Source organism: Athene cunicularia (assembly GCF_003259725.1).
Source record: "Athene cunicularia isolate RWA chromosome 10 unlocalized genomic scaffold, athCun1 chr10_part1, whole genome shotgun sequence".
Lineage (NCBI taxonomy): Eukaryota > Metazoa > Chordata > Aves > Strigiformes > Strigidae > Athene > Athene cunicularia.
Window position 1 is genome coordinate 4,260,970 of NW_020799112.1, and position 23,167 is coordinate 4,284,136.

Genomic DNA, 23,167 nt, shown 5'->3' on the forward strand with positions numbered 1-23,167 from the left:
CCCCACGCCACCCCACCCCCCCCCCAAAAAAAACCCAAAAAACAAAAAACTGACAAAAGTTTCACCCCAGGATTTATGTGACCACAAGAAAGTCAAGCCTTATGGGCAGGATCACAGGGATAATTATAATTTGGGTGAGAAGGGTTCAAAATCTTTGAAAGAGTCTGTTTTGCTCAACATCTGGGGCTAGAAAGACAGCTAAAAGTACTGCAAAATTCAGTACAGGGGTTTAAGTGGCAAGTTGTTTCTTTACAGAGTAAGATCAATTTCAAATATTCACACTAATATTTCCTTTGTCTTTAAACAGGGTCAAAATGGTCTTATATTGGTAAGTACTAACTAATTTGTAAATACTAAGTTGTGGCTTTTTTTCTGTATTTTAAGGACAATATGCCAAACGTATTCTGGTGAGAACCAAGTGGCCCACTGTCTTGAAATCTGTTATTCATCCATCAGGTTTCGTATCTGGGTGACTGAGAGACAGTTATTGATTTCTAAATTGCCTTGCATAATGAGAGGAACTTCTGCAGACTAAGGCTGGCACTACAACTGCAGAGGTTCCCCAAGGCTCTCCATTTCCTCACCAGTCACAGACCAGCAGCACATTTCAGCCTAGTTCTGCAAAGAGCGTATCTCTCCCTACCCACATGGGTCTTCATTTTTAAGTAGAGTCAGAGTTCAGCGAGGCACCTGTATCGTGTTACGGGAGACTCAGCTCCATGAAAATCCCAGCACTGACAAAGTAGAATAAATCATATTCAGGAAAGCAGTGTTATTTTGTACACTAGTCCTCTAAGTCAGCAACTAACCCAGAAGGATCTGATGACTGCTCAGGCAGAAGAATTATCTAGACATTTTCTTTTAATTGATCAAATCCTCTAGCCAGTTATTTCCTCGTTCAGATTAGTGTTTTATATGCCACATGCCCACAGAGAAGTAGGCAGTACTGAGAAATCTCAGCAAAAAATGCTCCTTCTTAAGCCTTTGGTGCTGCTCCAAGACAACACAAAGAACCTCTGAGATTTAACTTGCTGCTAATAACTACTCCCTTTGGCTGTTCTCCAGTTTACCTGACTTGCTTCACATGAGCAAAAGGAAAACTGTCAGCTGCATCTCTATAGGTATTAATCTAACTGCCAGTGTGCACACATATAATTCACATTCCCATTAGGAAAAAAAAGCTTGATGCAGTTTGAATAACAAAAGCCTGGGTTTTCCACCTTTACAGCAGCCGTCACCTGAACATAACCCTGCTGGGTAGTAAGGAAAGCAAGACTTCCTTTACTACCATCTTTGCCCTCCTTTCCAGGGTAATGCTTGTTTAAGTTAGTTAGTTCTCCCTTTCTGGGAATTTGAGTACCAGTGTTTATTTCAGGGTATGTTATTCTCAGTGCCCAACTTCATCAATTCCTGTTAAGCACTTCCACACTGCAATCTGCTTTCTAACATGTCCTAGAGGACAGAGAGAAGGTTCACAAACCAGATTCTTTTTTTTTTCTTTCAACTACTGATTTTCAAATATATCTAGAAAAACATATAAAAGCAACTTCAAAAAATTAAAAGAGGCAACTGAACCTGTATAGAATAGTTCTTTTCATATACCTGAAAAAAAGCACAGGTAGAACATTGGTCTGCACAGGGAAAAATGGCAATTTAGAGAGACTGCAGTCAGCCAGAAAGAGTCTCTCCATATTCTCCTACTGACCCTGGTTCCTTATGGCAGCCTACACCTTCCACCATTTACCTTTATCTCTGCAACACTTTGCAATGCCTTCCACTAAAATGAAGTCAACAGGAAGGGAAAGTCAAGCCATTATAATCACAGCACAGACTGATGATAAGATGAGGTCAAGGTACAAGATTAAGAGTGAAGGAGAAATCTGGGTGCTGATTGTCAATGAGAGTTCGATTTGTTCAGTACAACAATATGTAAATCTGAATTGATATAGCACTAGCAGCTCAGGGCATGATGGCAAAGCAAGATGACACTGGATGTGATCGGGCCTTATCTTTTCAGCACAGTGTTCCAAAGAAATGAGCATTTGGCCTGGTTATAATGGAAATTACTGCATTAGATACAATAAATATAAAAGCTAAACCTCTCCTCTATTTTCCTCTTCCTCAGCCAAACTGCAGAGATGCTATTTATTCTTCCTGATTTCACTACTCATATATAAAGCCTGAGAAAAAGTTCCTGGAAGAAACAGCACAGGCCAATAAGCTGGGGCATGAGCACTCAGCCCCCTCTGACACAGGCTCACTTTGTGTCCTCTGATGGGCTGCTTCACCTTCTGTAAGATGGACAAAGTAGATGAAGTGTATCATGAGAAAAGTGCTTAAACTAAAGAACTAAAAGAATTGTTTCAATGCCCCATAGCTCAGGACACCACATGCACGCAGCTTTTGGCAATGTTGCTGTGTGGCTGCAAGGTGCAGGCCTGAAGTCCTCTGCCCCAGAAGAGAACTGGTAGAATTGGAGAGCTGGACTTCGGTTCTTTGGATTCTGACTTTCTGCTTCTGTAATGTAGGAGGGCTGGAATGAAATCAAAGAACCAGAGTCACTCCTCGAGAGTGGACAAGCACCTACAATGGAGAACATCAGCTTTACAGCCAAGTTTAAAGTACCAGTGCAAATGGAATTATTAACATGCTTTAGCATGTGAGGAGGCAGCTTCACACTACAATGTAAACACAACTGCTGCTGCTAACAGACAATCAGGCTAACAGAACTTGCAAACTCTTAAATTCTACTGTTGTCAAATACTGTACCTCAATTCAGTAAGGTGCTGAGGACCTATGCTAAGACCCCTCCACGTCCCCTTAGGAAATGCCAGCTTTAGTGAACACACTAGAACGTGACCAGAATTTCTCACACAGCACTTGAAAGAAGTAGCAGGGACAGCTACAGCCCTTGGCAATTGCTCTATCTCACAGGCTTCCCCCTGGACGCATGTGGGAGGTACACACGTATGGGATATACGTACACAGAATGGTATGGCTGAGCTCTGCCTGTGGTCTCAGCAAAATGGAAACCATGTGGGCACGTCAGTGTGGCAGGGAGCCTGGAGTCCCAGCCTTCACTACAAACTCAGCCCTGGGCTAATGGCAGCTATACAGCTTCCAGCCAGCGGAAAACAGGGCTGCAGAAATACCACAGACATTCCCTGCATTACTGACCCAATGCATTTTCCTACATTAGTTTACTTCAGATCAAGAGAACTTGGGTACCCTGTGAGAAGTTCAAGCAACATGAATATTAATTGGTCAACAGAGCAAAAGTCTATTGGTAACACTGGTGTCTCATAGGCCTGTTTTCTTCTTTTTTTAAGCCAGCCAATGTACTCATCCTGGGAGCAGACATCACTGTTGTTCCTAAAGGAACACCTGCCCTGCATCAGCCAGCAGTGCTAGGGCTGTGGGGCTGGCTGAAGGCTGGCTGAAAGCTCAAAGCTGCTGAAGTAGATGATGCGATGGACACATGCAGCCATGATGCTGAGAGTATTTTGCTCAGCTCACTGTGCAGCTGGGCAGCAAGACTATCCAAAGAACTACTATTTTATTTACAGGCATCTTTTATAAAATAGCCATGAGGGCACAGCCAGGCTCAGGGTTATTTACAGCATTGTAGGGGAATGTGGTCCTGGAAACTCATGTAAAAGAAGGCAGCCCACAACCTGCATGTGAGCAGCCTGAATCTGCACCCTCTACAGCTGGGAGTGTTGGTAGCGGCACTGGGAGCGGTGGCAGCACGAGGGGTCCTACTTCCACCCATACCAGCAGCTCCTACCTTGATTTGCTTGCTCCCAACAGCTGAACAGGTAGTGTTGGGTGGGTAGGACAGGCCATGGGACAACTGCTGCTCTGCTGACAGAGTCCTGACAGGATCCTCATAGCAGTCAACATCATCCAAGATGCCTGGGTCTTTCCCTTTGCCACAAATGCTGTCAAAAAAAGAAGGAAATTAACTATTAAGATATTTTTGCAATACTTATGTTAACACCTTTTGGGACTAGTACAGGCCAATCTTAACACATCCACATACTATTTACTCAGTAGTGATCAGACAGAACCTTTATAAACACAATGTGATTTCCACTGAATTTATCTGAATATGCTGGCACAGAAAAAGGAAAATCTGGTTCACAATCAATCATTCATTTTCAACAGAGCTAGCTGAGAAATGCCTTCCAGCTGTGTGGTTTATCTACCATGGTAATCCAAATTTCACATATGCAAACACAAGCAGCAATGAACTCAGCTCTTTCAGACAGGAGTTTTGAGGCACTGAAATTAGGAATGTGGCAGAATTTGTCAAAAAAATAGTTTTGTACCAGAAAAGATTTTTTGTCTGGTTGTTTTTCTTAATTGAGCAGGAGTGAGAAAACAAGCAAAACCTGCTCTAGCTTAGAGGCCTGTGAGTGGAGTTGCAGATTTACGTCAAGGAAAGGATAACTGCTAGTAAAGATCAAGGTACATAAAGACTGCAGTAACTACAGCATTTTATTCAAAAGACAAAAGTTTCCCTTCTGAACTGCTGATGTTGGTGTGGAAATTCCCACACACTGTTGCCAGCTCTTAAGGGCATTCAATTCACCCAAACATAGTACTGAACAAGTGAGTGGTACTTCATGACATGGTTACCATTGGCTGTGACTAGACTTCTATTTTATGCATCAATTTAAAATTACCTATTTAATGATCAAGTCATGCCTATGATATGTAATATATTAGAGTCTTCTTGCAAACTCGCTATCTTATCAGTGCACAGAAGCCCCAAACCTTTTAAAACTACTGAAGTCTTTTTACAATAAAGGCTTCTCACCAATTTTTTCTGCCACTGCCTTAGTCTTACCTCCCTGAAAAGCATTAAATTTTAGCGTCATTGTCTTGCACATCAAGTTTCAGCCTCAAGAAACTACAACTTCCTGATATATATTTTCCTGGGAAATATTCTGAGCCTGTGTATCCCATAGTATGGAATTTATGCTCTTCTGGACAGATCTGTTATTTGCCAAAAAAGATGTAGAGGATAGTATACAGTCTTCTGTAATGTCAGAATAACATTTATTAGCTTTTAAGAAGAATTTAAAGAACTTTAAGGTGGTACCATGAAGATTTAAGTGGAAGAAAATTAATGTGATTGGCAGTGAACTGGAGTCAAAGACGAAAGTTACAGCAACATCAAGGCCTATTTATACTGAAAAGCACTGATTGAGTCTGAGTATCCACACTGTAAACAATGTCCAGGGCTAACCTATGTCTTGAATAATCTTAAAGAGCTGTAACAAGGAAATAACTCTGCCTTTGACACCAGAAATGAACTTGCCCATTCTGTCACATGCACTATGTTCTTCAGATTCACCTCCACTATCCATATCCTTGGAAACTGTCTTGGAATCTAATATTCTCCCAACTGTTAATTTTCCTTCAGAAAAGATCTGAACTTGCTTTGCCACTAACAACCCAATCTAACATTAGACTCTGGCATTCACAATTCATGGAAGATGTTAACATACTGGAGAGACTTCAAAGCAGCCTTCTAACCAAAGACTCAAGGAACTCAATCTATGTAGTTTAAGAGCAGTGAGAAACTATATCCTCTATAAGTACTTCAGTGAGGAACAAAAGCTTGCTAACAGGAGGCTCTTTACTTTCTAATCAAAGGATTAAAAGCAATCACTATCTAAACAATGTCAAGCTAGACAAACTCACAGCAAAGCAAGCTGTCACAGAGAGTAAATATCCGTTGGGCACTAATGAAGTATCTTTTACCTGCAGTGCTTAAAGGAAGAGTAGATGTTTTCTCCCTTCTGAAAGATATGGCCTCATTGAAGTAAAAATTAATCCAGGGAGGTCCAATGGTTTGTGTTCCACAGATCAGGCTGGGTGATCCCAAAAGACTTTCCTGCCTTAGAAAGAATCACCATGAATCTTCAGAGTCAAGGAGAAACACAAGTTACAAGTACCTCTTCTGGTATCTAAATCCAACTTGCAAACAGCTGCTAGCTATTAATATGTAATTAAATCAAAGGCACAATAAAAAACCTTTTGATATTATCTACTCTTTGTAGATCCTACCTAGGGCAAAAGACTGTGATGAAGAACAGTTTCACCACAGGTTAGGCAAGTTATTGCAGGTCAAATTATCATAACACCTTCCCTTTTTTGCAATTTAGCTTTTCACTGTGGGTAATGCAATATTTCTAGATAGAGCTAGGCAATTTTTGTGATAAGGAGAAGTTTATAATGGTCTGGCTTTCTGTATACTGAAAAGTACGGAAACTTTCCTCTGCCAACATGAAGTAACTTATTTCAGCACTTCAGAAGGCTTGAAGAGTTGCATTACTGCACATATGCTTGTCACTTCCATAGAAAAAAGGAATTCATCTCAGTAAAAAAATCCAAATACTGTCACAGATCCAAACTCTACTTGTCATGCCTGGGGGCTCTGAGGAGAGGACCCATCACTGGAAGGTCACAGGCACTGTGGCTGGCTGTGGTGCTGCTGCCTGCAGGCCCAACCTGGTGAGCTACCACGCCTGCAGCTCCCCAGAGTGTAACATCAACAGCAGTTGAGACTGTCAAAAAATCAAGGGGCGTTAAAGTGTCTCTATGTGAGATTTTTGTTGGCATTTGGCCCTTTTCTATCTAATACACACTGGAAACATGAAATTAAGTTTAAAAAAATAAAGTCTTCAAAATTCAGAAAAGGATCCTTTTCCAAATTTGGGGCAAAGGCTGAAACGGGAGTTTTTATATTAATTACACAGCTAAGGCTTGACGAATGTGTCTCTTTGTTAATTTATGCAGGTCCTGACGGAGAGAAGGCTTGGCCAAAGAAATACCCATTTTGTGGAGGAGTATTCCAATCGCCAATAGATTTCCACAAAGATATTCTCCAGTATGATTCTAATCTCTTGCCTTTAGAATTCATAGGCTATAATGTGCCCTCCACTGATCAGTTTACTTTGACCAATAATGGTCATTCAGGTAAGGGAGCTCAATGACAGCAAGGGATTGTGAAGGAAAGAGTTGCTGAAGTTTGTGATTTTTTTATTTCATGGGTGAACTACCTTGATTATCAGATGAAATTAAGCTGTGATGCTGAAGCCTTCACATCAGCATACTTACATCTAGAGAACAGGCTAGGGAAACTTGGGAATATACTAAGTACAAATGGATTTGCAGTGAGCTGAACAGACTGTGTTTTTTAAATAAACTCAAGGCATGTCAGAATTAATTCCTGAGCTTTTTGTATTACTTTGGTTGGAGTGTTTCGAAACAGAAGCAGACTTTGTGATTCTCTTAAGAATAAACTGGAAAAAAATGGGTGCAATGAGACTCCAACATTCCTGCCTAATCAAAGCAGCTCAGCTGAATTACATGAGGGAGAGGAGGAAGGAAAAAAAAAAAAAAAAAAGCTGGGAGTACCATTCTGTTCCTTTGACTTGAGGTTGAAACCTCTTTAGTGTAAAATAGGATAGATAGATAAAAAGACAGAAAATGGTTAGAAATAGCATACAAACATGGCCCCCATTGTAGTACTAAATCACTAAATTTACAGAAGGTAAAAGCAGAGAAGATGCAGTCTCATAAATGGACACATTATACAATACTAATAATGGACATAATGGACACATTATACAATACTAGTAAACTAGTCCCACCATTTTTTGTTCCTTCCTGAAACATTTGAAGACACAGAAATAAGAACAGTTATAAGGCCCTCCTTCTTTGTAGCCTCCTCTATTGCATAAGCATCAAAAGCACCTGTGTTTTAAAATGGCCTATGCCTCTGCTCTTCTCTGGCATGCTCAGTTAAAAGATGCCCAACATGCAAACATCTCTTTTTTCCTCACTTTAGTGGGGTAAACCTGCTCTGTAGAACATCATAAGCCCATTCTTCAGTAAGGACCAACCTCTTAGGGCATTGTTCCTGGTTTTCCTCTTCATCAATTTCTCCATCAAACGCAGATTGCTTTAGACTAGGAATGGCTGGAACACTCTCTCCTTGTGAACCTTCTTCTCCTAAGGGCCTTTCTTGGTTCTGAGTGAAAGATTGTACTGTCACAGATGAACGTATCAGGCTGATGTGACAGGCAATAGACAGAGAAGGAAATGTCACTGTGGACTTTAATGATGCCAGAGAGCAGGTGGGGACAGAAGAACAACGCTGAGAGACTGTCCCTCACATAATACACAAGTAAAATCAAATTCCTCATAGAATCTATGTCACTAACATTGTCAGATCTTGCCCCAAAAACAAGAAGTTCAACTGCTTCCTAATGAAAGCCAAGACGAAAATATATCCCACCCTCAATAAAAACAGGAATTCACTTCTAAGGTCAACGCCCTCCTAGAAAGCAGGGGACATGGAACCCACTCGAAACTTCATTCAGATATGAGCCTTAATTGCTCTGAGTACTGAAAAATTAGCCTTTGTTAGAGGAATCATTATGCCATCTGCTATCTTCTCTTATAGCTAGAGAGGAAATCAGTAGGATGTTTACCATTGTGGCATCAGTTATTTCTACATACAATTGATGTGCTTCACTGGCCAGCTAATCTAGATAAATTACCTACTTCAGCTGGACTGAAAATAGTAGAGCTCAGAAAAAAGCTTTTTAGCACTAGCATAAAAACACATAGGCTTGCAGCTGTTCCTTCATTAAGGTTTTGAGTCTTATTTTTCCTGCAAAACACATCTGGGACACTCCAGAAAATTGTATGAATACAAATTGTATTCACCCTAGAAAATAATAAAGATAAATTGCAAACAAATCATTCTGGTCTTTACATAAACCATTGCATTATGAAGTATCAAACTTCTCAAGTGAACAACTCCATTCCTGCTGAGTTGAGAATTACTACTGTAATTTCCATACAAAAAAAATAACCCAGCCTGTCTTCCATTTTGGAGAGCATTAGTGAGCAGAAGGGAGGGTAATGCATACAAAGGTCTCCCTGCAGCATGTCGAGAGAAGAAATGCTAGTTCTTAAGGTCTGTGATTATCTTGCTGCTCCACATCAATGCTCTGGGTTTGGGGAGGGAGGGGGCAGGGAGAGAGGGAAGTTTATTTGGTTTTGCTGTATGATGCCAAAAGATTAAGAAGCAGATGAGCTCGATATAACAAGAGTTTAAAAATACTATGAAGAATATTAATTTATTAAGGTATTTGCAACCATTATAAGGGGATTGAAAGAAGGCACATGAGCCTAAGTTTTTCTTCCAGGGCTGAAATAATTTTGCATTCTTCAGGGAGAAGAAAGATTTCCATCAGCAACAATTCCCACATTCAATTCCTTTAGTTTAAGAAAGCAGAGAAAGGTTATATTCTAAATTATCTTCAATTGCCTGTAAAGGGTTAAAGACAACTGAAGCGTTTATCTCCTACCACAGACTGAGATGGATTTAAGTTAAGAATCTGCTTTGCTCATGCTCCATACATAATATACTTAGTATTTTTATTTGCCCTGTGCTGGAAAACTGTGGTAACACTTGCTCCCAACTGGTCTTCATCTACTTACAGTGAAAATGTATCTGTCACCTACTATGTACATCAGAAACCTCCCGTTTGAATACACTGCATCTCAGCTTCACCTACACTGGGGAAACAGAAACAAGTCAGAAGGCTCAGAGCACACAGTCAGTGGGAAGCATTTTGCAGCAGAGGTAAGACAAGCTCAGATAAGGAAATGAAATCAAGAAGGCCGGGCAGGTCCCATTCTTGGAATCTTTATCTTGGGTACATGACTGACTGTAAAAGACTGCAAGGTTCTAATCCAAGTATTTATGATGTGGGTATGTAATAAAAAAATGCATTGTGCACCACAAAAAGGATGGACTCCCATGCACATTCATGAATGTGTCACAAGTCAGGGAATTAGAATTTAGGTTCTAAACTCAGTGCTGACGCTGAGTCACCTGAGTAATTTCAAGCAAATTGCTAGACATCTGACACCTTGGTTCTTCTCTGTAAACCAGTTATATCTTTTAGCTGCATGACTTAGCTCTTCTGTTTACCTTTACTTGCTGCCTTCTATCCAGTGAAGAACTGTTATCTTTTCTAATCCTAAATTATAGGTTCAGGAATAGATTTTGAAAAGCAGTACCAACTGGATATTTACTCCAAAATTACTAAAAAAGAAATTAGAATAATTTGCTTGCATAACAGCACTTTCTTCTCCAGTTATATTTAACACCAAGTTTTGCATTCTAAACATCAGAGAGCCCCAAGAGGGCTAAAGTGTTACTTTTTCAGAAAAAAGTTACTAGTATTACTGTCAAGATGCCCTGAAGCTGGAGTGATCAAGCCTCTTTCCCCCTGCAATAGAGGGAGGGTGTAACTCAGCTACAGTGGGGCTGGGAGTAGGAATTCCAGGACCTTTTGCTTTTCTCTAAAAAGATCTTCCACTACACCCAGAAATCACTGAAGGATCCCATTGTATTGTCTTAGCCTGAGATGGCTGCACTGGTTCTTTTTAGCTGCAAAACAGAAAGGTGAGCATGCCCCAGACATTACCATAACACAGTATCTCCTTCTTTACAGCTGCATATTGTACATTATAATTCTGAGAAATATCCAGACGTAACAGCAGCAATGGACAAAGCGGATGGACTGGCGGTTTTGGCTATTCTTCTTGAGGTAGGATGCAGAATGGGGTTTTCTGGGTTAGAATATGGTTTCAATCATTAAGTCAGAGACCTTTAACATACAAAGTTACCTAGATTATTTAATGTTGCTGTGGCTGAATAAAAGTTCTTCCTTTTATCTTTTGCAAAAAAAGGGCCAGATTCCAGCAACACATACATAAGCAGGAACAAATTTTAAGAAAAGAGGAATTCTGAATATTTCCTCATGTTTTTCAGTAAATTAACTTCAGCTGTGTTAAATCCATTTTTGCATTCGTTTACAAACTAATGATTGGTAGAGTTTATCAAACAACAAACAGTGAATTTCAAGCTCACTTGCTCAGAACTGCCTACGTAGCATGAAGGAGTTTTGACACAGCAGAGAGGCACAGGCAGACCCAACCCTGTCTTTGGCCACTGGATGTAATTAGGATTAAAACTCCTTAATAAGTTAACTATAAAGACAATTATTTAAACGTGAGGATTTTCTGCAGCACAAAAAGTCCTAAAAACACCCAGTTTTTCACATTTTCATCATAAAAGTGAAAATGTTCTAGTTAGCAGACAAAGCTCTAATTCTCCCTAATATCCAAACTCACTTCCTAGCAGCTCTGAAGACTTTGACAATAATTTTGTGTTAGATTTCAGTTCATTTGGAAGTTGCAGCCATGAGAAGTGCCAAAATATGGTATATTATGATAGGGAATAATCCTGGGGTTCTGGTTATTTCTAAGCAATGGTGTTTAAAAATCAAATATGGGAACAATGGAGATTAGATCTTTGAAAAACTTTCAGACAGCTGGTGGCTATTACAGTTGACCTAAGTACACCAGTTGACTATGTCTGCTTGTCAGAGGAGTTGCTAAGCACCAACTCTAAAGAATTCATAAAAAAAAAGACATTGATTATTAGAGTGAAAAGCTGCTGGTAGCAGTTGAAAAAGAGAGTCTTGTTTGATAGCTGAGCTATAGCCCTTGGCAGATCGGTGTGTTATAGCCCCTGCCAGTGGCCCTGCAGTACCCAGTAGTGTCATTCTTTATCTTCCTGGACTGTGAGGAGCAGCAGACCAAAAAAATGTTTGTGGGTGGAAAATTTTGACTAGAAACCAGCAGATGGTCTGAGAAGGCTGCTTGTTGAGAACTTACGCCTGCAATGTTCTCAGAGGAAATGGCTTCTCTTAATTCGCACAGCATGCTGAACAGGCAAGGGCAATAGGGTCTTTAAAGTGCACACAAGAGGTCTACACTGCAGTTATTAGGACAGCATTATGACAAAGCAGCCCTAATAGCTCTGGAGTGAGTAAGCATTATTGGGTTTCTGAGGATAGGGTTAATGTTCTGAGTAAAAAGAGTATTTATGCTGTTCTAGTATATGAATATCTGGACAGTAGAGACACTTGCCTTATGACAGAGACCATCAAACAGTGCTGTCTGCTGTGTGCAGAAGCAAAGACTTATATTCAGACTGTGGTGATTTGTTCAGCTGTTAATAGTCCGTTCATTACAGATTGGACCATTCAACCCATCCTATGAAAAGATCTTCAGGCACTTCCGGAATGTGAAATACAAGGGTGAGTGGCTATAAGCCGCACTGGATTGGTAATGGCTAGGAGTGTCAGGTGTCTCCCTGAGAGGGATTGAACTGGCTGAAGAGAGTCCAGAAATCCCAGGCAAACCTCTCACAAAGACTTATAAATGGCAGTGCATTTCTGTGAAGAGTTGATGGCTAGCATGCACCACGTGTTTCTGACTGGGCCTTATTTACTGCACATGGTGGGTTTTTGGTTAATATGGCCACGGTTTGTCTTACAGAATTCTAAATTTGGTATCTAAGACAAGATTTTTACACAGGAAACCTAAAAAGCTGTATTACTTATTAAACTGGGATCATCTCTGTTAAAATGTATTTTTCTTTTCCTAGTGATATAACTGAAAGCATCTTACTTATAGAAAAGCAAATTCACTTCACTAGTACACTACCTGTTTAGTAATGATGCAGAATTTAACACGAATCCCCTATTTTAGATCAGATGGTCCAGGTTCCTGGTTTCAATATTCGAGAACTGCTTCCTGACAGACTGGATGAGTATTATCGCTATGAAGGATCCCTGACAACTCCTCCTTGCTACCCTAGTGTTCTCTGGACAGTTTTCCGACACCCCGTTAAAATTTCACAAGAGCAGGCAAGTTAAAATGCAGCACGTGTTTTCCTGATTGGTGTCTGCTAAAGAACAGTAAACGCATATTCTCACTTCCTGGGTTTCTCTTACATTCCCATAAAACTGAAAGATGAGCATTGCTAAAATCCTTTAAGTGTGAACAACAGCACAAAACTGACATAAATCAGTATCCTATTCTGGTTTTAGTTAGCACATTTTCTGTTGACCAGAATAAATAAAGGTCAGACACAGGCACAGCAATTGGTATACTATCAGCTTGAGAAGTCACAGTCAAGTGAGATTAATTTCTGGTTTCACTATGTACTTACTCCTTGCTTTGAGTCTTTCCATGAGCCCATTCCAGATCATTTTTGTTCAGGCTTCATGTCTGAACCCTATTTACTAAGTATTTTAGTGGTATTTTGATCCTGACTGAATTAAGTATGACAGGTTGGGTAGACATGAAGTTTCTAAAAAGCATGTGATGTGTTATTTGTCACTCTTGAATCCCCTGGCTCTTTGCTAACTTCTGGTTTTTGTGCTCACCTAATTAACTTTTTTTGTTCTTAGGTGGCCGGTTACATAGACTATAAACTCCCAATCACTATTTTCTGATTCACCTAATTCTAAACACAGGGGAAAATGTTATTATCAAAATCTCTGACCAAATTATTGTATGTTTCTTGTTATGAAAGTAAATTCTTAACTTTGTCCGCTTTGCCAGATTATGTTTTTTACCAAAGTAGAGAGTTATTCCATAAAGTAGCTTTTAGTACTGCTTAGGAGTTAGACTGTGCTAGGGAGAACATGCTGCAGAGGGCCACCATGCTTCCTTCCACCCAGTCATCCTGGCAGATAATTACTAAACAGGATTAATTTTATCAGGATGTAAACAAAATAGAGGTATGGGTTTGGAGATGTCACACTGTTTCACTGTTTACACATTATTCAGTATTTGGGCTCACAGGCCATGCAAGAATTTATTACTTAATGTATCCTCTTCCCTTTGACTCCCCTTTGATTTCAAATGTGGTCTCAGTGATCATACACTGTCACTGCTTTGCCTGTATTCTGGGAGCTGAACAGAGTGCTTCCCTTTGTAGTTACTGGCACTGGAAACGGCCATGTACTGCACAGAGAGTGATGACCCAGAACCCTTGGAAATGGTCGATAACTTCCGAAATGTTCAGGAATTTCATGAAAGACTGGTTTTTATCTCCTTCCGTGAAGGTGAGTTGTATGAATGCTTCTACGCAAAGAAACGGGGCACAGTGATTTGTGTAAACTGGAAACAGCGAAGTGGCAGCCCTGTTGCACTGTACCACTACATAAATACAGCAATCTCATTTTCTCACAGTTCACTTTGTTCCCTTTTCTTCTCTTACTTCACTGTTGCATGGGCAACTGTACGAGAATAAGGTATTCAAAGAGTATATAAGAAGTCTTTTATTCAGAATGTGTATCAGGCAAGCCCTGCAAACCTTCTGATCAAAGGCAAGGAGATGAAGGAAGATATGTTTGGCCTTGTCATGCTTAGCAGAAATATTTGTTGTCACTCCAAACACTAAACAGTTCTCCGCTGTGCTGAGCTGTTTCAGTCAGCACAAATACTTGAGTTGGCCTTGTCTCAACAGTGACATTTGCTGGTTCTCAGCAGTATCAGGATTGTTTTTATGCAGACCACACACTTAAAGGGAATCCCAACTTTGTGTTTCAGGGAGACCTGGTTTGGGGAAATTACACAGAAACAGAAGAGGTCCTTGAGAAATTCAAACTTGACAAATAAAAATGATTCATAACACTGGATTGTATGATCCAGTGTTACAAATGAGAAACAAAAATTGCCACCTCATAAGGAGGAACTGTTTTAAAAGCTTAATTATGCCATGTTACACAATGACAATGCATAGGTTTTGAGGGGTGGGAGATGTACAAAAACCTGTACTTGTGCGAAGCTTAGTTGTGCCCCTCAGTAAGACATTTGAGTATGCTGTTTGCGCAAAACGTATTGTTCCAATTTCTGCGTTGTCTTGCAAACAAATACTCTTAAGCAGTTGTGAAACTGGCACATACACTGAAGGCAGATGAATCTAGGCAAGCCACTATCCTATTTGAAATTGAGAGGAAAAGATTTTTAAAAGAAAAAACAGACTTCATAAAAAAGACTGGCTAAGCAGTAACTTTCAAATTAATAAAACATGTTAGCACATCATTTCAGCTTTGCCTGCTAGTTTCTTCACTGTGTTCAGATGAAAGAATGGAAAACACAGGAGTTGTCTATATTGGGAAATTTCACACAATAGCCACTGCAGGGAACAGTTCTCCCTGCAGGAATACTGCAGTAGCTGTTCTTGCCATTACCCTCTGCAGACAGTCCCTTTCATAATGTATCTTTTCTAAAATAAAGCTATAAAGGAGAAAAGTGAAAATCGAGATCAGCCAAAACACATCCTAGACGAAACACTTCTCTGAAATTAGAGATTATTTAGATTTGTTACCAAAAGCTGTCTGGTCTCTTTGTGAGATTAGCTGCACCAAAATTCCCAACCAGAGCAGTGCAAAGCATCAGCCTCATTCAGCCCCTTTTTGAAGCAAAACTCCATCTTTGAGATAAAACCCGCAGACAATTTCAGAAGTCATTCTGTGGCTGGGGACCATTTCAGTTCTCACGGAAACATTTAAAAATCTTTCTAAAGCCTCCCATAAGAGCAACGTAATTCTACCCTGAAGTTTCTTTTGAGCGCCTTCTCTGGAATTACTGCACATAACTTAGTAATTATTTAAATAAGTACATTGATATTACTCTCCTCATTAATTAAGCACATTTCTCTCATTGAGTTATAATGATTTAGGCCTTCATTTCTCTATTTTACCTGGAGTAAAAAATATTTAACAGTTCCAAGCTGACTCACCATATGGTTTGAACCACAATTCATGACTTCCTACTCTCCAGCTCTGCATTAAACCTCTACATTTCATAATCTCCAGAGCTCCAATGACAAAGGCTACATCTCCCTAACTGCCGCATCCCCTAACTTATTTTATTAACCATTCTATCTGCAGTTAGCATAGTGGATCCTCAGGAGAAGCCTTAGGGAGCAGGTGTATAAAGAAGGGCAGGCTACAATGCTAAAGGCAATACAGAGTTTTCAGTGCAGTTCAGGCATCCAAACCATCACAGGTTCTCATTTCTGTACACTCAGCAGAAAGATACTGACTAGAAAAAACAATTATTTTAACTTGCAGCACAGAAGCAGGGGCAGTGATTTCAAAGATGGGATGCTTCCCAGTTTTGAGGTGCAGAGAATCTGCACAACATATCCTTTTGTTTAACATATAAGGAGCTGAAGGTGTTACACCCAGTGAGTAAAGCCATCACTATATGACTTTGTACTTCTGAGTATCTTGAAAGGTGCTCAGGTTTTCAACTACCTTCCTGTCTGTACACAGCTTCCAGTTTGTAAAGGCCTAGGAAAGTGACTTTCCGCAAAAAGAGCTAAGTAGTTTTCATCTCCCATCTTCATTCTGGAAGCTAGGAATGCATCCATTCCACATACCTCAAAAAAAGGTCCCCAGTACTGTTGAGACTACAGTGCAAAGCACTGGAAGCATCCACAGTAGTTCTTTCCATTCTTTTCATTCAAGCAGCTACAGCATTTTTCTGCATTCATTGTCTTTTTTTCGATTTGCCCCTTGCTTATTTGCCGACAAAGGTATCTTATCATCTTTCGCATTACTAGCAGCAGATAGTTTAGTTATATCTTTCTTCTACTTAAAGCTACTGTTTCTGCTCCTGAATTACTGCTGAGAGAAGTTGCTCTGATCAATTGTTTCTTTTTGTATTTTAATTCATTTACAGTTTGGGGCCCAGCTTCAAGGTCTGACTAAATCAAAATACTGAATACCCTTGGCTAACAAAATTCTGCATCAGTCTGCATCAACTCACGTGTTAACAAAAAATAAGATTTTTTCCCTTCCTGTAAGATCATTATTACCTTTCTGCTATGCATGATGAAGAGTCTCTCCAATCTCTGCTCACATGTAGTTCTCTGTAATACTCTGCAATAACCTTAATCTTACAGCTTCAGAGTTGAGAATAAGCAAGAGAACAACCACCCTATCAGTTTATCAGTGAACGGATTTGTTTGTATTATGTTGCTAACAAGCGGAAACCTTGTTTCTTGAATGTAATATGACTCTGCCTTAGACATAAGTTGTTTCTATGACTATATACAACTCATATGCATGGCATACACAAGTCACACTTGGGATTTTGCTGGTTCTGTTCCTTGATTTCTTGTTGTATACTATATTATAAAGCCAAGTCATAACATTCTATTCTGTCTTCATGCCTCTTACCAGGTCCATATGACACCACTTACAGAGAATAATGGTTATAGAACAATGCCTCAATTTGATCTCATTTTAAAATCAGAATTACACTGGTAGTTCTCTTGTTGCTAGATTCTAACCAAAATATTTAAGAAAATTACAAGTTTACCAAATAATCAACAATCCTTAATAGCCCCATGATTAATATACAAACTGGTATTAGTTGTACAAACAATATTCTGAGTAAACTAAAAGATGGGTAAAATAGTGAAAAAGAAAGAACTAGACTACATCAGTCCTTTTTCTGCTTTTCTGGACTGGCCAACTAGAAATAACCCTCACCCCATGACATTCCTACATGACCAGAAAGAAGATTAAAACTCTCTTCCCAAACCTCCAATCTCAAACACTAGCTGCTAACTAGAGAATAAGCTGGGTCCAGAATGGCTATTTTAGTAATCCCCTTCAAATTTCTGCTCAAATTGGATTATATAAAATGATTTTAAATGGCAGAATCAGGATTTGCAATACAGCTGCCAAGTTTCTGAGACAGTAAGGCTTCCTCTGCAGGGTCGTTCTTAAATCCGTGCACAAACAACCTGCTATAGCAATGCCACTGCAGAAACACTTACTGAAATAATAGAAGTTCTAGAGTTAGCAGCTACCTTATGTTTAAGACTGGTTCACCGTGGAATCCTAGAGATTCAATTTTGCTTTTTCTACCCTCTCAATTCATCAAGAGTCAATACCTCGTGGACTTGGCTGATTGCTAACTGCATCTATGAACCAGCAATTTTCTGAGTTAGACTGGTCAGTCAGAAGAGAGAAATGCAGTTTTCCATCTGTTTCTTAAGCTGACCTTTCAGCACCTCACTACATTCTCTGTAAATCACACTTGAAAGTAAAAGGTAGAGAGTTACAATCCATGATCCCAGTATCTGTAAATCAGATACTCTGCTTTTCATCCAGAAATCTCTAAACACTTCACAGAAATAGTGTAAGCATTATTATTTCCATCTATGGGGGAACATTTGACCCAGATGTGACTTTCTCAAAATTGTTGCTGTGAACCAGTGCCAAACCCAAGAATAACATTTGGCTCTCCCTTTGCTAAGCCACATTATTTGGCTCCCATGCAGAGGTGACAACGGCTATAAAAGCATTTTCAATGTATCTTTAAAGTTGGCATGACTTACTAGAGTTGAATTGTATGGGTTACTGCCCATCCTGCTGTTCTCACCCAGGAACTGGTCTCTATGGCTATGAAAGGCATTGCTCTGTGCTACTTTAATAGAAACCCCATTCAGTCTAAGTACATTTAATTACAAAAGCTCATTGACTCTATCAGTGAACCATACAAAAATGTTCTACCCATTTCAAAAAAGATATTTATCACCCCTGTAATCTCACATTCCACCTACTACGGTCACAAAGGCTCCATCACAGGTGCAGCCCCTAACCTCAAGAGAAAAAAGAAAAAAAAAAAAAAAAAAAAAGTTGCTGTCAATTAAAGTGCACCTGGTTGCTGGCTGCAAGCACCCAGCCTGATGCAGGCAGCTGTACCACAGGTAGAACAGATCACACTTATTAAGAAGGGAAGGAGAGGCCATACACAGAATCATGGCTTGGGCCAGGCAACCGCAAAAATCTGTGTAAACAAGCCTGTTGTGCACTCTCTAGGCCCCCACTAATGCAGGTTTTCAAAGCAACTTTTCTACCTTTTCAGTGTCAAGACTGAGGGCTTCCATCTTCACCTGAGCACAGACACCACAAGATGGGGCTACTGAGCTGTGGTTGGCATCAAAAATACGGATGACTGAAGTGTTCCGTCATCCACATTTTGATGCTAATAATTAAAATCTAAATTCATAGTCACTATTAACAAGTACTCCATTTCAAAATGTCTATAATATTAAAGTATTATTCAGCAATAATATAATATACAGTATGTGTTTTGCCTGTCAGTAATCTATTCCTATAAAATCTGTTTCACATACATGTAACTGAAATTGATGATGATGTTCAAACTTTCCACTGCTCACAAGTTAAATGGGAACTGGTGTCTAGCTTTGATTATAGCACCATGCTGAAATACTATCTAACTAAATTTTGGAAGGTCATATCAAACAGAAATGCCCCCTACTCTTCCTCTTCAAACTACAAGTTCTTTTTCTGCAATTATCTATTTGGTGTTATATTTTGTTGTTTATTTGATGCATCTTTACTATAACAAAACTCCCCTGTTTTACAATACAGGTTTTCTTCAACGCCATGGACTTAAAATTAATAAAGCATCTAATGGGTTAAATGGGATAAGATTAAACTCCAAGTTTTACATTTCTGTTTTCTCAACAGCTGATCAGCTAATTAGAGAAAATATTTGGATGGAATACATGAAACCTGTCAGCTTCACTCTGAAAGGGTTCTGATGTTGCTTGGAGAGAAACAGTCATTTGATAAAATATAAAAAAAATGTGTAAATGAATTGGGAAAATGCAGTTAAGAAAAGAGCGCTCACCTTCAGAATCTTTGGGAAGGCAAAAATAAATATACTTTAATTGCCAAAAATATATAGTAAAGTTCATTATCAAAGATGGCATTGTAATAATAATGCTTAACATGTCAATGCAAACATGATCACTCAGTTCTTCATATCCTGATTTCATTCTTACCTTCTTAGATGCCTTTTAAGCAATTTTCTCAACAGCAAAGCATATCCCTCTTCAGCTGTCCACATTTGGCAGTGTTCTTCTGCCTTGAAAAAGCAAAGGCATGAAATGGAACATCTCTAGTTGCCTGTATTTAGTTCCTCAGTTTTGCTTAGGCTCTCTTATACACTGAAATCCAAAGAGTTTCTGATCTGTTACATCTGTGCCAGCACGCTGGCTTTGTGACTTAAGCAGATGTCTAAAGTCACAGGATTGTAAACTGTCAATCCAGTTGTGTGATGAGGACCTTCCAGCATACATCTATGCAAAGTTATCGATTTCATAATTGCAAATTGGTATGAGCAGGCTGTTGGAAAGCTGAGGAGGCAGAATGCAAATGCTATGACAGGTTGGAGACTAACCTTGTCTCAAGTAAATGGAATGAACTATTTTGTATGCCCTCCCTCTTTTCCTAGGTTTTGTTGTTTCTGTCGTGATAGCCTGCGTTCTGGGAGTTCTCATCATTCTTGCAGTAGCCTTCTGGCTACTGAAGAGGAAAAGGTAAGATGTCCAGCTCTCACATCACAGGAAAAGAAGTCAAAGCAAATTTTTCTTCTGAAACAAAGGAGGGCTTATGCATCCCAAACCTTGCACATTTTTTACAGTGGTAATGTTTAAACTTTCATAAGATACCATCTCTTCCTACAAGCTTTAATTTGTTTTTATCACTGTAGACATCAGTTCTCCTGTATCATATACTCCAAAGTAATTCTATTTCATTGACAAAGTATGTTGCTATGGCTAAAAGGTCTCTACTTGCTGCACCTTTGTGCCACAGTGGCCACCATTCTGCCATTGTAGGAATGATTGGGTTTTGTGAAAGGCAACCATATCAGGTTGTTTTTCCACAAAATAATTATTACTGGAACAGCACTTATGTAAACCCTTGAACGATACAAGGACAGGAAACAGGGAATTGTATGTGAGTACCAGGGAGAACACAAAAGCACCTTCCACTCTAAGTACTGACTGCTCCCACAAGCAGTTAGGAAATGAGACTCCCTTTCCAGACTAAGTGGGACAAGCAAACTGGGTCAGTAACAGACCTGCCCAGTTTTTCTCTTTCTCAACTGCCCGTCTTGTTTTTTTGCTAACGTTGCTGCTCGTAATTACTTTTCAAATCCTTTCATTTTTTCCTAGAACAGTAAGTGAAACAAGAGGGGAATGGAGTTTTAGAAAAAAACCCTCCCAAAGGTCACATTATTTAGGAAGAAAAAAAATCTGTATTGACAAGGGATCATTTAGCCAGACTGTTTGCCACCAAAGCCAAATTCTTTAAAAAAGACTAAGGTTACAAACGTTTCTACAACCTTTGCCATCAGCATTGACTCTGCCACACAGAATGCGTTCACCTGAAATATCTGTAACAATAAACCACTGCGACATTTGACGTGGTACAGAGAAAAATAATCTCCTGCTTGCATAATGGCCCATTTTAAGTAACCAATGGTGCTTTTCCTTCATTGGAATTACAATTGTTTAATTCATTTGTTTTATTTTAGCTGCAAAAAGGGAGGCAAAGACAACAGAGGAGTCATCTACAAATCAGGCATGTGCAAGGAGGAAAATGACATCTCCAAACTTTGATGCCCTGCTCTGTTAAAAAGTCCCTTTTCATTCATAGCACTGATTTATTTTGCATTGGTGGAACACATCTCATTCTTGGCTCATGATAAACCTCCAGTGTTCGAAAAATGTACTAGCCAGAAGTTTTCTGCAGCCCTCATTCTCTTGTCTTCCAGGGAGATATGATCAGTGAATACTCCTGAGCTAAATTCCTCACCACATTCTTCTCATGTTTGCTGCCTACTGAGTCTGGGTCTTTTAACTGATTTTACATTTGATCCTAAACTCCCGTGTTTTATGATTTGTTTAGCACAGATTTTCCCACCGGTATTCAAATCTGAAGACACCCATCAAGCTACAAGCACTCTTCCCTGCTAAATCTAGGTAGATGAGAATCTGAATATGATTTAGAGATCAGAATTTGAACTAGGTTATTCAGTGGATATGGCTTTTTAACTCACAGCAAATGATGCTGGTACATTCACCAGCGGCTTTGTAACACAAATATGAGAAGACAAGTGTAAAAACAATGAAAGCAACATGGATTGTTAATGAGGTTCAAACCCAGAAACTCAGTGCTGAAAAAAAACACTACTGCTAGAGGAACAGCTCACTTTCCATTTATTACACAACCTCACAAATCTGTTACAGAGGTCAGACTCTGTCTGTCATTGGAATTCAAGAAGCATCTTGACTTATTATCCTGTTCTTAATTATAGTGTGCATATGAATGATGTGGAGATAATGCAGTTGTTGCTGCTTTTAAGCAACTTGACATGTAATAATTAAATCTTGATTGATTTTACAGTGTTTATTACAACTGCAATTATAGTCTAGATGGTTTCACTGATTTAGTTACCTGAATTTAGTAATTTAATTATTAAAAATAATCAATATTATCTTTTTAAAAAAAACTCATAAGCTACTCTGGAGAAGTCTCATTATGCATTTTTGAAAGTGAGAAGCATAAACGTAACTGTTTCCACTGAAGACTCTGTGAAATGTCATTAACTTCAGAAAGGATAGGTTTTAGCCAGCCTAGCCCCAGATGTATGCTGAATTCCTCTTGGATTTGACATGTACAGTGAGGGTCTGAAATGCTTGTACTTCAGTATACAGGCAGGAAGTGACTGACACATGCATATACCCAAAATAACTTCAAGTCTGAATGCTGCTAAACACTCCTGAGGAAATTCCAATCTTAACTTTACACTTAGAATCATTTTATATTCAGTAGCCACATTTGTGATTTTAAATAGCTAAATTGTTATTGTATGTGTTTTCTCCTTTAAAGATAGCAGATGCATACTTGGTTTAGATTCTTCCCCTTCCACCCCCAAGAAAACCATTTGATGTCAAAAGCTTTTGAGTGAAGGGAGAAATAACTTATTAATACTTATTGTACATGAAATTTAGGAGCATAATCTTACAACAAAGTACACTACATTTGCCAGCATTTTTATCTTGCATAAACAAGCAAATAAAGATCATCTCGTTGAAATGTTTGATCTCACTGAAAAAGCAGCATTTGTGTGCTATGGGGAACAATACTTGCTCTTTGAATACAGGTCTTTAAAGACAAGAACGGATAATAAATTTTTATGATGTTTCTTTGGTTTTTCTTATTTCTTCTGGAAGAGTAACATTTTAATTATTATTTTAATCTTCAGCTCAGCTGATTAAAAACATCAATCAATCACTTCCTTTTGCATGCAACTTCTTGGCACCTGCAAAAAGAAGCATAAGAACTTCAGTCAAATACTATATGCT

The 23,167-nt window shown here is 39.2% G+C and overlaps 1 protein-coding gene across 1 annotated transcript in view; it reads left to right on the forward strand.

Moving 5' to 3' along the window:
• CA12 (carbonic anhydrase 12) overlaps positions 1–22,980 on the forward strand; it is a 26,167-nt gene extending 3,187 nt beyond the window's left edge. The window contains exons 2-10 of the mRNA XM_026856129.1: positions 308–328; positions 6,811–6,990; positions 9,531–9,673; positions 10,551–10,646; positions 12,140–12,203; positions 12,658–12,815; positions 13,895–14,021; positions 20,248–20,332; positions 21,334–22,980. Of these exons, the coding sequence (XP_026711930.1) occupies positions 308–328; positions 6,811–6,990; positions 9,531–9,673; positions 10,551–10,646; positions 12,140–12,203; positions 12,658–12,815; positions 13,895–14,021; positions 20,248–20,332; positions 21,334–21,418 (959 nt within the window). The 3' untranslated portion in view covers positions 21,419–22,980. The remainder of the gene's footprint in view (positions 1–307; positions 329–6,810; positions 6,991–9,530; positions 9,674–10,550; positions 10,647–12,139; positions 12,204–12,657; positions 12,816–13,894; positions 14,022–20,247; positions 20,333–21,333) is intronic.
• Positions 22,981–23,167: the final 187 nt, after the last annotated feature.